Below are 16884 nucleotides of genomic sequence, written 5' to 3'. Positions count from 1 at the left end.
TCTAAGATGGGGAATTTTGGTTGATTTCCAAGTTCCCCAACGTGGTATTGTAATTCCAAATTATTTCTGGTGAGATTGTGCCATTTTGTAAGATAGGTACCAGCAGGTGTCCAGACTGACAGAAGCACAAATTTGGAGATAATAGACTCAATATGTTCCAGAATTGTGGGCATTTTTCCTATTTCTTGAGTAAGCCACACTCATTTTTTCCCTCAGGCCCACTACATTTATCATTTCCTCTGCCCCAATTGCTCCTTTATTTTATTCAGTTTTCTGTTCACGGGATAATTCCACAGAGCTGTCTCCCCTGTCACCTTATTTAAAATAGTTTTCAATCCTTTTTTCTATTTTTTAACAGCACTTATCATGCCTAATATGTATTATATGTATCTGTGTTTTTGGCCTATTGTTAGCTCCTTTAGGGTAGGGCTTTGGCTTACATGCTGCTATATCTCTGCCATCCAGAATTGTTCCTGGCATGTCTTAATCAGGTGCCTAATAAGTGTTTATCAAATAAAAATACAATTTCACATTGGCCAGAATCTAAGGTGAACTTGCCACTTGATAACTTATTTTTCTCTTTTTTAAACAGCTTTAGTGAGATGAAATTTCTGTACCTTACAGTTCACCCATTTGGAATGTACAATTCAACGGCTTTTAGTGAATTCACAGATACATATATAAAACATCACCACTGTCAATTTTAAAACATTTTTATCACCTTAAGACGAAACTCCGTATCTTTTTTTTATTCAGTTTTATTGAGATATAATTGACAAACAACACTGTGTAAGTTTAAGGTGTACAGCATAATTATGTGACTTACATATATCTTGAAGTTATAACCACAGTAAGTTTAGTTAACATCTGCTGTCTCATAAAGGTACAAAAAAAAAAGAAGAAGAAAAAGAAAAAGTTTTTTCATTGTGATGAGAACTCTCAGGATTTACTGTCCTAACTTCAGATTTCCCACCCAGCAGTGTTGACTGTAGTCACCGTCTAGCGTGACATCCTCAGTGCTGGTTTCTCTTAGAAACGGGAGTTTGTGACTACCTGCATCCTAGTCCCCCAGTCCCTACTGCCTGCCTCTGGTAACCACAAAACTTTTTTTTTCTCTATGAGTTTGGGTGTTTTGTTTTGGTTTTAGATTACGCTTATGAGATCGTACACTATTTGTCTTTCTCTGCCTGACTTATTTCATTTAGCATAATGGCCTCGAGGTCCATCCATATTGTCACAAATGGCAGGATTTACTTATTTTTATTCCACTATACAAATATATACAGTTCATTTTATATCTATATATATTCCATTATATAGGTGCATAATATATATTCTATTATATATATATTCCATTGTATAGATATACTCCATTATGTAGATGGAATATATATAGATAGATAGATAGATATAGATACAGATATATAATGGAAAAAATATATATACACAATAGAATATATATTGGACCATACACACACACACACACCACCAGTCCTTTATCCATTTATCTTCTGATGGACACTCATGTTGTCTTGTCTATTGCAGATAATACTGCTATTTAACAGGGGGGTGCAGATATCTCTTTGAAATCCTAGAAAGTCAGTATCTTTAGCTACCCCTGTACCCCCACATTGATTTCCCTCCTTGATATATGATCTGAAGGTTGAGTCACCACTGTTATACATTATATATACCATACAAAGGACCTTACACACAGTACCAGATGTACATGTCTGCGGCAAGTGGACATCATTCGTCTTAATATTCTTAACAGGCATGAAGCTGGAGATATTATCCCAGCTTTTAATTTTAAAAAATTTATTATTTTATTTTTGTCTTTTTAGGGCCACACCTGCAGCATATGGAGGTTCCCAGGCTAGGGGTTGAATTGGAGCTCTAGCTGCCAACCTATGCCAGAGCCACGGCAACTCCAGATCTGAGCCGAATCTGCGACCTACAACCACAGCTCACAGCAATGCCAGATCCTGAACCCACTAAGCGAGGCCAGGGATTGAACCCACAACCTCATGGTTCCTAGTCGGATTAGTTTCCGCTGTGCCACGATGGGAACTCCATCCCTGGCTTTTTAGATGTGGAAATTGGAACCTAAGGAGTTAAGAAATGTGACCAAGGTTACAGAGCTGGTCTCTAAAGCTCTTCTCCCTGGATGAGGGTAACAGGGAGTGTGCGTGAAATTCACAACTAGCATTCACTATTGGTGATTATGCTGCAGCTGGAGTTTTAATGCCAGGCAGTGATTACCAAGGAGGAGGGGTCTGGTTTATGCTAATGAAGGAATGTGATTCTGTACAGAATTACACCTGAAAGTGTAATTGATGAAGGTGCTCACAGCGTTCCATTTTTTTTTTTTGCTGTCAATATTGTCTTGAGTTATAACAAGAACTGTTTATAGAGACACGTTTTTCTACCTCAGAATATTCATACATCTCTTTCAAGTTGAAATGGTGGTAATCCCCCCCATTTATTTATATATAGAGTTATTTAACAGATGCATTTTTGAGATCCTGTAATACTCTAGGTATCTGCAGCCTTCCAATTTGGGGATTCTTTTTTTTTTTTTTCTAAGAAAATTATCTGACATACAAAAAAGCTTTATGCACAATGACATTAATTATATTATTGTTTATAACAAAAAATTGAAAACTAACAAAATATCCAATAATAGAAAATGGCTAATGGTTGCATTCCTATGTCTAAAAATTATGTAAGCAGGTTAAAACAAAATTTAATTATTCAAGAAATGCTCAGGACATAGTGTTAGATGGGCAAAGTAATGTTGAAAATTCAGAAACATTATGACTTAACTCTGTGTAAGTAAGTGCATAGAGGGGTGACGTGGGGATGCATTCTGGGATCTAGCAGACTAGATCTGGTCCCTATGTTATAAGTTCCCAAACCACTCCATGCCTTCCCTTTATTATACTTATCACATTCCTAATTACATGTGTGATGTCTGTCACTTCCTCTAGAATATAGATTCTATGAAGGCAGAGACTGCTCTTACCTTGGTAACTCCAGCACCTAGTATGGTACCAGATATAAATGTGTAATGAAATATTATTTCAATGAGTTAATGGTTTAATAAGAAGAGATAAAATAGATAGCTAGATGAAGTGGTGGCAGCCTTGTGGAAGGTGGCTAGGTGTGAGGGCTTTGGAATCAGACATCTTAAGTTTATCACCTGGCACTACGCCTCCTGGTAACTCTAGGGTCTCCTTTGGCCTCTTCTTTTACTGTGAAATGAAGATGATTATAAAACTTACTTCAGAGGGTTGTGGTGAGGATGAGATGAGGCGATGTGTATAAAACTCATTAGTGGGCAAGTGTTCAGCAAACAATAGCATCATGATCATAGTTATTTTGTTCTGTATTTTTCCAGTTTTCCACAGTGTGATTCTATTCATTTATGAATAGAAAAATCAAATTTAAGAAGAAAAAATAATCATTATATATATATATATATATGCAAGAAATAGAATTATTAAGATAAAGAATGCTTGTGAGAGATGCAAGTGGGCAGGCATGGGAGCTCTGCCCTGAGGATCAGGTGGGCTACAGTTTTATTATCCAAGGGGAGTGGGGGTCAGACATAATCAATATATTGCGTGTCTCCTTTTCACTTGTTCCAGCTAGGAATTTAAGATACACTGACTCACTGGTCACTGAAATATCTTCTATTTTTTAAAATATTATGAGACTTTTTCTCCTCCATGAATCCTTACTTTTTAATGTTTTGAAGGGACTAAAATGCCCATGTTTGCAAAAACAGGAGGAATGCATTTATTCTCAAGTCAAAGTTTTCACGACATAAGAAATACTTTCTCAGTGTCCTTCACACATCTGTTCATACAAAGGTTTGTTGAAAATCCTTTAGTTAGTAGGTATAAAATATAAGAAATAAGTAATTTGTCCCTTAGAACTCCTGAGGAATCTAGATTGGGAAAACTTTTCTTTAAATTCAAGTGCCTGGGAAAATAATCGAAGGGGTTCTAGTCGGTAACATGGCAGAACCTGTCTCTGGGAAATATGTCATCTTTATGGTTTGTTAATTGTGTGTGCATGGCTAGAAGCTCTTATTGGCTAGAATGCACAGTGAAACCAAATTCCATGTTCGATTCTATCATTAACTCTAATAAAAAAATTTCTGACAAACTCCAACTCTTTTCTCAAGTTAAATGTTATCTGCACTGAGAAACCTTTCATAGTCCTCATGCAGGGTTAAGTTTACTTTGTTTTTAGAATGATTATGTGTCATTAAAAATGCCTTTAAGGGGAAGTATTTATCTTACAGTTTTTTTTTGTACCATCTGTGCATGGCCAAGTGCCTAATGTGCGATATGGTCAGGAAATATATTTATTAAATGAATGAATTAATGAGTGAGTTAAAGAGCCTGACTGAGGCATCTTTCTAATCAAAAGGAGTCTAATCAAACAGGATTCACCATCACAAAAAGAAGAAATGAGAACACTTAAGTTTGTTTAAACTTCTGTGGCTCGGAGCAGAAATTGCTTCTCATCACACTGATGTCTAAGGGGTACTGATTGACAGTGATGGTTTTGCTTCTTAGCGAATTATTAAGTTCAGCTTGCCACATCCTTGAGGGCAAGAGTCATGTCTCAGTCATCCCTGGGTCTCCTGTGCCTCCTGTGTTTGGAACTCTGTGCTTAGACTATGAAAAGTGTTTCATTCTGCCAAAGTTCCTCAGAAGACGTTGTCCTGATAAAAATGGCTCTTGATGGTCAATCCTCAAACTTCTTTCATTTCAATGTAAGAATCTCTTCTAACAATGTTTTCCATGTGCTATTAGTTGAAGAAAAACTATATTTACAGCCCTCAGACTAAGCACATTTTAAACAAATTGATATTTCCTAAGTCTTGAGTTACATCCTGGATACAACTGGTAGATTGTTAGAATCACATGAAATAGGCTGGCTCTAGGTGCCTGAGTCTCTTCTTTGGAAAATTGCTCAGCCTAATGGAAAAGACATACAAGTCAGCGACTATAATGACTTGGACCTAAAAGGATGCACTGGGCATTATGGACACCTGAGAAGGATTGTTCATCTAGCCCAATCCAGGAGGTTGATGATTAGATGAGCCTTTCTAGGGAATGTGAACAGATGAGCTGACATTTTTTTTTTTTTTTTTTCAGTGGTAGGTAGAATCTATCCAGGCAGAGAAGAAGGAGGAGTTTCTAAGACGGGAAGACGTATATACAAAATCACAGAGGTAAGAGAGAGTTTAATGACCTATTTTGGAGGCCTGAGTGTGGAGTTCCATGTAAATGGACTATAGGCTGTGTTTGTGGAAATGGTAGAAGTTGAGGCCTAAAGGCGGATAGACACAGAGAGGAGATGGCCTCGTATGGCATGACAGGGTGTTCAGAGGTTTTGCTGAAGGCTCTTGGGTAAAATAGAAGGCCATTAATGTGGCACTAGTCCATAGAAGAAAAATCATACATTTGCAATAGAGAAGAAGAGACATAAACCAACACTAAAATAAATACTATAGTGGTATAATTTGTGACTATGACAGCAAAACAGAGAAGAGTTTCTGAAATATTGGGTAATTGGTGATGCCATTCATTCACTCATTTTTTTGTTGTTATTCTGTCTTCTTTTCTATTTTATTTTACTTTTATTAAAGTATAGTCGGTTTAGTGTTGTGTCAATTTCTGCTGTACAGCAGAGTGACCCAGTCATACATATATATGTATATTCTTTTTTTCATACTCTCTTCTATCATTTTCTCTCCCAAGAGACTGGATATAGTTCCCTGTCCTGTACAGTAGGACTTCATTACTTATCCATTCTAAATGTAATAGTTTCCATTTTTTATTTAACAAATGTTGATTTAGTACCTGCCATTGGTAGAACACTGTTTTGAGCACTATAGATTGAAAGATAAAAAGGTTATGGGCCTTCTAGGAGCTCATGGCTTAGCAGGCAAGACAGAAACCTAGACAAATAGTGACAATAGAGTGTGCTAACTGGAATATGTATATATTTTAGTTGTAAGGTAGGCTGGGGACTTAGAATAGGATGTCACTAATTTTTATTGGGAGTCACTAGAAACATGTGAGAAAGTTGATGATTCTTGGACCAGATCTTGAAATAGATATAGAATGCTCCAAGGTTACAAGGGGAAATGTTTACTTCAGGGAAGAAAACATTATGAGCAAATGCATGATGTTTCCAAGAAACCCCAAGTAGCTCAGTATTACTGCTGCTTAAGTGTGAGGCAGTTCAGAGATGGGGCTGATGAGCAGGAGCCAGTCATCCAGGCTCTAGTGACTCAGGTTAAAAGCTTTGGACTTTTAATAGGCAAATCAGTGGTTCTCCACTGGGGGTACACATCAGAATGATTTTAAGACTTCAAATACATTTCTGACATTTGGACTCACCTTCCTTCTGAATTAGAAAGTCTGAAGTCCCCCTTCAGTGTATGTCATTTTCAAAGCTCCATGGACCAATCTGATACAATGCCACTTTAGGGAATGGCATTTAGTTAAAGCTTTTTTGTTGTTGCCACATAGTGTTCTCTTGCTTTTCTGTTATTATGAGTGACCCACACCTGGCTCATAAAACACAAATTGGATTGTAATGCTTAGTCCGATCTTATAATAATCAGTTGCCATTTTCCAATCAAATGTGAAGAATAAATGGAATCTGATGACTGTGGAATTAGCCTCCTTTGTGGAAGTAACCTTGTCAGAAGCTGCACAATGTGGAAATGGCCATGAATGAGTTTTTCAAGTCTGCTTTAGTTATAAAAATCTTCCTAGTGTATAATTGAATAATTCAATATAAATTTTTACGAAAGAATCAGTTACTGAGGGTTGATACTTTTCTTTAAGACATTGAAGCCAATATTTGTTTGAAAAAAAGATGAACAACAAATTACAATTTAAAAGAAATTGATTAAAAACCTCACTATACAATCAGACATGGATACATTTTTTCCTAATTACATAACATAGATAGAAAAGAAGGAAATATTGCAATATGTGACAACATGGATTAAACTGTAGCACATTATACCAAATGAAGTAAGCCAGTCACAGAGTACAAATTCTGCATGATTCCATCTTATATTGTCCAACACATACAAGCAGAAATTAGAATGATTATGGCCAGGAGCTGGAGGCAGAGAGAAGTGGGGAGTTATTTTTCAAAAGGTATAAACTTCCAGTTATACAAGATGAATAAGTTCTAGAGATCTGTTGTACAGTCTTGTGCCAATACAATAGTTATCAATACTCTATCGTGTACTTAAAAATAGGTTTCACAGGTGGATCTCATATTAAGTGTTCTTACCACAATAAAAAAAAAGTAAAAAGAGAATTCCTATATTTTGAGTCGATACTTGTCTTATCCTTTCAATAATTAGTGGATAGAAATGTCTCCTAATATTAACTAGACATAACAAACAAAAGTGATATCTACATCCTTTGTTTTAAAAATAGATAAGCTATCCAGACTGAAGACAGGAAATGAAATGATGATTTCAAGCAGAAAAATAGATAATCTTCTTTCCCTGATGAAATGGCAGTGAGAGCATATGACGTACTTGGTAGATGGGCATTTCATGCTACACCACAGCTTGAGGTTTCAGCATCAGTTGTAAAGAGCTCTGCAGAAGCCCCTGCATTTCATGCCTTAATTTTGAGTGGCATTAAAGCTAATCCAAATCAGCACAGTGAGTAGGGGAGGGAATAAAGATATTGGGAAGGAAAAAAATCAGGTAGCTAGAGAAACAAATTCCTTCTGTTTTAGTTGCTCTGGGAACTGTTGGCATTATTTGGAACAAGGGAAATAGAGTTACAGAATTGCATGGCTAGAGAAACTAAAAAATTCTTCAATTTTCCACCTCACACTTAAACCTGCTTTCCTGACACAATTTCGCTTTTCATTTAATCCTTAGCTTGTAAAGTAATATGACTTCTACCTAATAGGCATTTAATAAACATTGATCAAATGAGTAAACACATGCATAGTTCCAGTAAGATACTAGTGGAGTGTTTTCTCAACCCTTTTCTTTTATATCCCCAGTGATAAGGATCCTAGTGCATTTGGAAAGTTCTGTTTCAAAGCTTTCCTTCCTATTAAGCATATACTATTGTGGTAGAGAATATGTACTTTGGGCTCCAGCAATATATATATAGAAATCAAAAGTGTAGTTGATTTACAATATTGTGGTCATTTCAAGTGTACAATTCTTTTAAGATTCTTCTCCATTATAGGTTATTACAAGATACTGAATATAGTTCTCTGTGCTATAAAGTAGGACTTTGTTGTTTACCTATGTCATATACAGTAACGTGTATCTCTTAACCCCAAACTTCTAATTTATCTCCCTACTTACCCTTTGGTAACTAAAAGTTTATTTTCTATGCCTGTGAGTCTATTTCTGTTTGTAAATAAGTTTTAGAATATACATATAAAGATATCATATGACATTTGTCTTTGTCTGACTTGCTTTGCTTAGTATGATAATCTCTTGATCTATCCATGTTGCTGCAAATGGCCAAATTTCATTCTTTTTATAGCTGAGTAATATTCCATTGTGTGTAAGTGTATATATGTGTATATGAGCATGTGTATATATGTATATATGTATATGTGTGTGTGTGTGTATTCTTTATCCACATATATACATCTTCTTTATCCATTCCTGTCAGCAGACATTTAGGTTGCTCCATGTCTTAGCTATTGTAAATAGTGCTGCTATGACCATTGTGATACATGTATCATTTCAAATTAGAGTTTTCTTCTTTTCTGGATATATGCCAAAGAGTTGGATTGCAGGGTCATATAGTAGCTCTATTTCTAGTTTTTAAAGGAATCTTTATATAATTCTCCAAAATGGCTGCACCAATTTACATTCCCACCAACATTGTAGAGAGTTCCCTTTTCTCTAGGCCCTCTCCAGCATTTATTATTTGTAGACTTTTTGGCGATGGCCATTCTGACTGGTGTGAGATGATACCTCATCGTAGTTTTGAATTGCATTTCTCTAATAGTGATGTTGAACATCTTTTCATCTTAGGCCATTTCTTAATAATAGCAGCTGTCCATATTCACATTTCACCATCTATGCTATAATAATCCTTATCCTTTGAAGGGGAGAAATTCAGCCTTTTGATAATAAAATGTAGCGCTTTTCAAACATACACAAACTTTACAATCAGATAGACTCATGATTTATAACTACTCTAACATTTATCCTTGGGCAACTTACCCTTTTGGTTTAGAACTTTTATTTTCCTATTGATAAAATGAGGAATAGCTTGGTTAAATTAAGCTTGATTTGTAAGATATTATGGGATAATAATAATAATAGCTAACATTTATTAACCACCTATTATGTGCTAGTTATTATGCATACATACATTATATTGATCAATCTGAGTTCTAATAATTATTTTGCAAGGCAGAAAATGTATTTTCCAAATATATAATGAGCATAGCAATCAAAAGTGTTATTTTCCATTGTCTTGCCTTGTTGCAGTGTTTTACAAGTTTTCTAATTTCATGATGTAAGAGGGGTTAAGAAGGGAGGCTCTGTCTCAGATCATTTGGGTATATAATCTTGCCCTGGCAAATCTTAGCTATATAATTTTGGTCAAATTATTGAACCTTTCTAAGCTTCAACCTGCTTGTTTGTAAAGTAGGATCTTATTTGTAAAGTGGAATCAATCCTATTGATACATCATAGGATTTTGTGAGATTAAATTAGATAAGGTATTATAGTGCTTGGCACATAGGAAGTTACATGTAGTAATAATTTTAACTGTACTTACTATGTATCAGATAGTATTTGAATCATTATATATTAATATATTCCTTAAACAATATTACTAGGTGTTGTATTAGGATTCTTGAGAGAAACAGAATCAATTAAGATAGATAGATAGGTAGGTAGATAGATAGATAGATAGGGATGAAGATTTATAGAAAGAGGTTTATTATGAGGGATTGACTCATGTGGTTATGGAGGCTGAGAAGTTCCATGATCTGGAACTGCAGGCCACTCATAAGCTGGAGGCCAAGGAAAGCCAGTGGTGTAAGTCTAGTCCAATCCTGAGGTCTTGATAAACCAGGGGAGCCGGTGGTATAAGGCCTGGTCTGAATTGATGGCTTGAGAACAGGGAGGGCTCAAACGGCAGGAGAAGATGGATGTTTCAGCTCAAGTTAAGAGCATATTCATGCTTTCTCCATCTTTTTGTTCTATTCAGGCCCTCAGAGGGTTGGATAATGCCCACCAACATTGGGGAGGATGGTTTTCTTAGTCCACTGATTTAAATGCTAGTCTTTTCCAGAAACACCCTCACAGACACACCCAGAAATAATGTTTACCATCTTTCTGGGTATTGCTTGCCCATCAAGTTGATATATAGAATTAACTATCACAGGTAGGTAACGTATTTCTCCTTAATTTATAGGGTAAGAGACAAAGGCACAAATAGATTAAATTGCTTACCCTAGATATAGGTGAAAGACTAGAAAATGTATTGTATTAAGAAGATGTGGGGTGTGTGTGTGTGTGTGTGTGTGTGTGTATCAGTTCTATAAATCAATAAGGAAAGCACAACTAATTCAATAGAAAAAAATGGAATCAAGAGAATGACAATAACATATATTGGAGAGGGTGTGGAGCCGTTGCTATTATATATGTAATTTGGATCAACCGCTTTCGAAAACCATTTGCTTTTATCTACTTGATTTAAATATTCATGTACTTTATGATCCAGCAATTCCACATTGACATGTAAATACCCAAGGGGAACTTGAATGTGTACGACAGCAGCTCTGTGAGAATGTTTATGGCAGCTTTTTTTTCACAATAGCAAAAATGAAATGATTCAAGTGATCATCAGTGAGAGAGTGGGAGAATCTATGGTGGTGTCGTCCCCAGATGGGCTATTATAGGGCAGTCAAAATAAATGGACTCCAGTGACATAAAAAAATATGGGTGAATATTATTAGCAAATATAATATTAAGTTAAAAAGTCAATCTCTGGAAGTTCCCGTTGTGGCTCAGTGTGTTATGAACCCAACTAGTATCCGTGAGTATGTAGGTTTGATCCCTGGACCTACTCAGTGGGTTGGGATCTGGCATTGCCACAAGCTGTGGTGTAGGTTGCTGACATGGCTCAGATCCTGTGTTGCTGTGGCTGTGGCCAGCAACTGCAGCTCCAGTTTGACCCCCAGCCCTAGGAACTTCCATATGTCACAAGTACAGCTCTAAAAAGAAAAAAGTCAATCTCAAAATATTACTTATAAGTTTATTACATTTTTTTTTATGAAATGAAATTTTTTTTTGTAAAGTAGAAACAAATAAAATATTTTAAGGAATACATATAGTTGTAATAAACTTAAAAAAAAGAAAATCATAGTTGTCTTCGGTGGGGCAGGTAGGGAATATGAATGGTGGTCAAAATTAGATGTAGGCTATTGCCAAGATCCTAACTTTTGTTTTGAGTGGTTCATCAGTTTCTATGACGTTATTAGAAAATAAGTGAATAAATAAGGAAGCTATACATGGAGCAATGATTACAGTGTGTCATAAATGTGAGAGTCTCATTATTCCATTTTTGTTCATTTGAGATCCAAAAAGAAAGGAAAAAATATCCTATGTCATTAGGCTCTAGGGTCTAGAATCTCAACAGATGTGCTGTCTTATTATTTTATTGTTATTACTTTGTTGTTGTCACTATATTCTAAAATGAAATATGTTTCCATAGGTTGTTCAAATAAACTATGTATCAAAGATTGTTCTGAGTTCTGAGGATACAGAAGTAAACAAGACAAACAACATCCCTGATTGAACTTTTATTTTTCAAATGGTGGGTGACCCAATCCAAGTCACTTAGATAAAACAGGGTGTCTAGAGAGGTGTTTCTGGGAAACTGGAAAATATATTCGGGAAGGTGGAAAATATAGCAGAATTTTTCAATCATAAGAGGAGCTTCCTTGAGGATAAAGCTGATACACTGAGGATGGAAAGAACCTGGGTCTTTAATAATGTTCAGTAACTGGGGTAACCATTTCTGCAGCGACCTTATTTAGGATTTACACAAATGGTTCCATGAAATGATAAATTTTCCTTACTGCTTAAATCACTTGGGATTGGAATTTCTATTGCTTTCAAGCCAAAAAAACCCTAGTTGAAAAATAATTTGGGATAGTACAAGGAATACACTCTAAAATTTTGGAATTTGTAGGGAATAACTAGAAAATCGTGACTTTCCTAAGGTCTATAAATATCCCCCCAAAAGGATTGAGTTCTTCCTGAATAGTAATGTAAACTTTGAGTATAAAAGGATGTGGAATAGCATAAAATAAAACTTAATTTGATGCAGAAATCCGACTTTTCATGAATAACTGGTGACCATAGGACCCTGGTAGAAAAACTGTGGTGAGGTAAGTTCTAACTGCCTCTGTTCTGCAGCCCTTCAGCATCCTTTGCTAAATAAATGTGTGTATGTCTTTTTGTGTTCATATTCTGCCAGTCACTAGTGTGTGTGTGTGTGTGTGTGTGTGTGTGTGTGTGTGTTCATATTCTACCAAACACTAGCTCACTCTATACTTGGTACCATGAGAAATACACAAATAATTAAAAGATACAGGGGATATGACAAGGATCTACAAGTAACTAATAATAAGGCCCTAACAGGCTGAGTGTCCCATAATTGGCGCTCTCAAATACCAGGTGATATCACTTATATGTGGAATCTAAAATATAGCACAAATGAACCTATCTACAGAGTAGAAACAGACTCACAGACATGGAGAACAGACTTGCATTGCCAAGGGGGAGGGGGAAAGAGTGGGATTGATTGGGAGTTTGGGATTAGTAGATGCAAACCATTACATTTAGGATATATATGCAATGAGGTCCTATACAGCACAGGGAATTACATCCAATCACTTGTTATAGAACATGATAGAAGATAATATAAGAAAAAGAATATATGTTTATATATGACTGGTTCACTTTGCTGTACAGAAATTGACAGAACATTGTAAATCAGCTAAAATAAAAAATTAAAAAAAAATACAGTGGTGATTCTGAAACATGAGAAATCCCATTTAGGTGGCAGGAAAGAAAAGGCTCAAGATTCCACAGCATTTTCTTTCCCAAGTTAAATGTCTTGGACATGCTGTCCATACCATTATAGTTCTTTTTTCAGAGGCAATCCCTGGAAATGAAAAGATCATGTTTTTAAGTCAAGATAGTTCAATTCTGATTCTTAGTAGTTGTGCTTAAAATTCACATTATAGTTGAATAACCTTGGGAAATTCACTTTGCTTCTCTAAACCTCAATGTTCTCATGTAAAGTGGAAATAGTATATATATATCTCAATGAGTGTATATTAAAATTAAGTGCTTGGCCCATGCTAGGTTAGGCAATCCTTCCCTTACCCTTTATAATTTATTTTTCCTCTGTCATTTTCTGCTTTTACTTAGTCTCCCATGCTTTCCTCAAAGTTTTAATCTGGCCTTGGAGGCACTCAGGGATACATTTTTCATATTGCTACTGATTTTGCAATCAATGTATCCTAATTTCCAGTGTTTCCCACTTGGCCTTTTGTCTAGTTGTAAGCACTTCTAATGCATCCATTCACCATCATCCCTCTGGTCTTGACAGTTCCCTGTTGACTGAGAACATCTTTGAGGAATATTCCAACTCTGCCAGTCATCCTCTCAGGTCTGATATGTAGAGAGGATTATCACCTCACCTACTGAATACTTTCTGCTTCTTATTCATAGTTCCTTCCTTCTGTGTTGAGCTGGATTTAATGCAGCCTTTTGTTTTCTTTCCCCCAAATTCTCTTCATTGGAAATAGATACTAGATCTTTTTGGTTTCTTTTTAGGGCTGCACCTGCAGCATATGGAAATTCCCAGGCTAGGGGTTGAATAGGAGCTGCAGCTGCCAGCCTACATCACAGCCATAGCAACACTTGATCTCAACCACATCTACGACCTGTGCCACAGCTTGTGTCAATGCTGGATCCTTAACCCACTGAGCAAAGCCAGGGATTGAACCCGCATCCTCATGGGCACTATATCGGGTTCTTAACCTGCTAAGCCACAATGGGAACTCTGGTACTAGATCTTTTGCTTTTGCTGCATAACATATACACAATTTGTGTTTCTAGCCCAATATTATGTGCATTAGACAGATGGATTATATGATACATAAAATGATCATTTTGGAAAGGTAGTCAGGGAAATAGGTTCAATTCTGCCTCTAACCTCCTCATGGTGTGCCCTTATGCAAGCTACTTGTTTAGCTTCTCTGTAAAATTGGAATAATAATAGCATCTTTTTAAAGGGATTATTGGGAAGGTTAAATGAGTTAATTCAATAACCTTGCAAAGCAAGTGCTTAAAAAGTATTAGCTATTTTTACTCATCTCTGATGCATGGGGAATTCTACTAATATGCAATTTAAAACATTTAGTATAAAAGAAGGAGTTAGCATTTATTCAGTAAACACCATGTGAAGAGCCAGAACAGTAATAGTAATAGCCATCACTGCTGATTTCTGACAACTTATCAGGGGCTGTGCTAGGTGCTTTACATAAATGAACTCAAGACAGCTGTTTGAAACCCTGAACCAAGGTCATAATTATATGGTTACTGATAGCTCTAGGTTTAAAGTCCTTTTATAAATGTGGAGTCCACCATTTCTGTTGAAGCCAACACTTCATCCCCACCCGAAAGGTGCATCCATGTTAGTGTATATCTGATCTATCCACTCCCTTGCTGTCTCTCGCAACCTAGACTCACACACCTTGCTTCCTCCCCAAATTCCATAGCCTCCCCAGTAGGCTTGCCTAACATCTTGAACCATCCACAGATGTTTCCTCCATCATTGCTCATGAATTAAACCTGGTGTTCCCCCATAAAAACGCTTTCCTTGGCATTTCTCTAGCAGATCTCCTCATGGACCGACATCCAAGGGGTTGTCATCGTGAGATTGTCATCGTCACCCAGCTTCACAAGAGGTTTGAAGAGGTTCGTTCAAAGTATCACTCATCTGCTCCTACGAAAAAACCGTTTCTATTCTTAGAAGCTAAGGGTATGGAGAGACTGCTAGAGAAACAGAAGATAAGTGTGATTAAGAGTGAGGTAATTTTTGGTTATGGAGTCAGATGGACTTGAAATCCTACTCATGTTTTTTACTAATTCTGGGACTTAGGGCCAATGAATCTTGAGCCAATGAATTTTATACATGATGTATCTTATAGATGATGTATCTTTCTCAGATACATCATTTGTAAAATTAGGGGAAAAATTAGTACCTATTTCACAGGGTTGTTGTAGGAGCAAACTGAGATAATCTACTTACAGTGTTAAGGGTTGTGTTGGCATGTAAGAAAGTTTCCATGTCAGTCGCAATTATTATTTTTATTACTGTTTTACTACCAATACTATCATTTATTGAGCATTTGGCGTAAATCAGATCTAGTAAAAAATTCTTTGCATATGTTAGTTCATGTCGCCTTATTTAAATGTGTAATAAGTCATTTTAAACATTTTTTTTGAGTTTTTCTATGCAAAAAAGCAGGGCAGTAGCTGGAGAGGAATTTGGAATCTAGAGAGAATTTTTCTTAAAATATGGAGAGAAATTTTAAGGATGATGTAAAAATCTTAGAGAAGGAGAGATGAAAAAGATAACTGGAAAAAGGAAGAAAAAGATAAGTGGAAAAAGATAACTGGAGAACAAGAGAGAATAAAATCCAAAGCTTATGCAAAGGGTAGAGAGAGTGACCATTGCTAGTGAAAGGACTGTTTCATGTTTATAATATGAGGGAAAGAGAAATGGCTGTGGGCTATGTATTTTGGTAGATATGAAAGTACAGGAGTTATTGTCACATGACTTCTCTTCTTCCTATTTAAAATGCAAGGTAGAACCCACTACTGTGAATATAGGTGAAGTAGGGGATCTTTGAGGAAACAGGAGAACTCTGTGTAGAATAGGAAGCTGAGTTTGGGGTTGTTGATCATGAATATAGAGGGAAACCAATTTTTTCAATTATGTGATGTCCTTTAGGAAATTCAGCTGCGTGAAGGAGGCACTGAATGAGAAGGCAGAAGGTTGAAGTTAGTCAGGGTTGGGTTGAGCACCATTGAGGGTGATGTAGACAAAGGAGTTAGGGGTACTAATAAGAGCTTGATAATAACCATGGCCATGGATCTGGATTAGGATCTCTGTAATAGAAGGCTGGTGATTAGATCAAAAGTGGAGGGGTCAGTGGATGGGTGATCTCAATGAGGCTGAAAAATAACTGATAAGAGGGTGTGAGAGCAAATGATCTAATGGAGTGGTGGGAGTTTACAGTTGGTGAACAGGAGATTCAATTTATAATTTTATTTTACATATTTTTAAAAAATTGATATAATGATTTTTATCTTTTATCCATTATAATTGGTTTACAGTGTTCTGCCAGTTTTCTACTATCCAGCATGGTGACCCAGTTACACATATATGTATACATTGTTTTTTCTCACATTATCATGCTCCATCATAAGTCACTAGACATAGTTCCCAGAGATACTCAGCAGGATAAGAGTCTCAATTCCATCCATGTTGCTGCAAATGGCATTATGTCGTTCTTTTTTATGGCTGAGTAGTATTCCATTGTAAATATATACCACATCTTCCTAATCCAATCATCTGTCAATGGTCATTTGGGTTGTTTCCATGTCTTGGCTACTGTGAATAGTGCTGCCATGAACATGTGGGTGCATGTGTCCTTTTCAAGGAAAGTTTTGTCCAGATATATGCCCTAGAGTGGGGTTGCTGGGTCATATGGTAGTTCTAGATATAGTTTTCTAAGGTACCTCCA

The 16884-nt window shown here is 36.2% G+C and overlaps 1 protein-coding gene across 1 annotated transcript in view; it reads left to right on the top strand.

Moving 5' to 3' along the window:
• LOC110255407 (uncharacterized) overlaps positions 1-16884 on the top strand; it is a 689852-nt gene that overhangs the window by 194001 nt on the left and 478967 nt on the right. Inside the window, exon 5 of the mRNA XM_084975506.1 lies at positions 5175-5251. Within this exon, the coding sequence (XP_084831632.1) occupies positions 5175-5251 (77 nt within the window). The remainder of the gene's footprint in view (positions 1-5174; positions 5252-16884) is intronic.

Source organism: Sus scrofa, chromosome 9 (assembly GCF_054392235.1).
Source record: "Sus scrofa isolate SSC_HxYL_T2T_F1_AM1 chromosome 9, Sscrofa_HxYL_maternal_Yorkshire_Landrace_v2.0, whole genome shotgun sequence".
NCBI classification, from domain to species: Eukaryota; Metazoa; Chordata; class Mammalia; order Artiodactyla; family Suidae; genus Sus; species Sus scrofa.
Note: the sequence above shows the minus strand (reverse complement) of the source record. Positions and strands in the feature narration are given on the sequence as shown.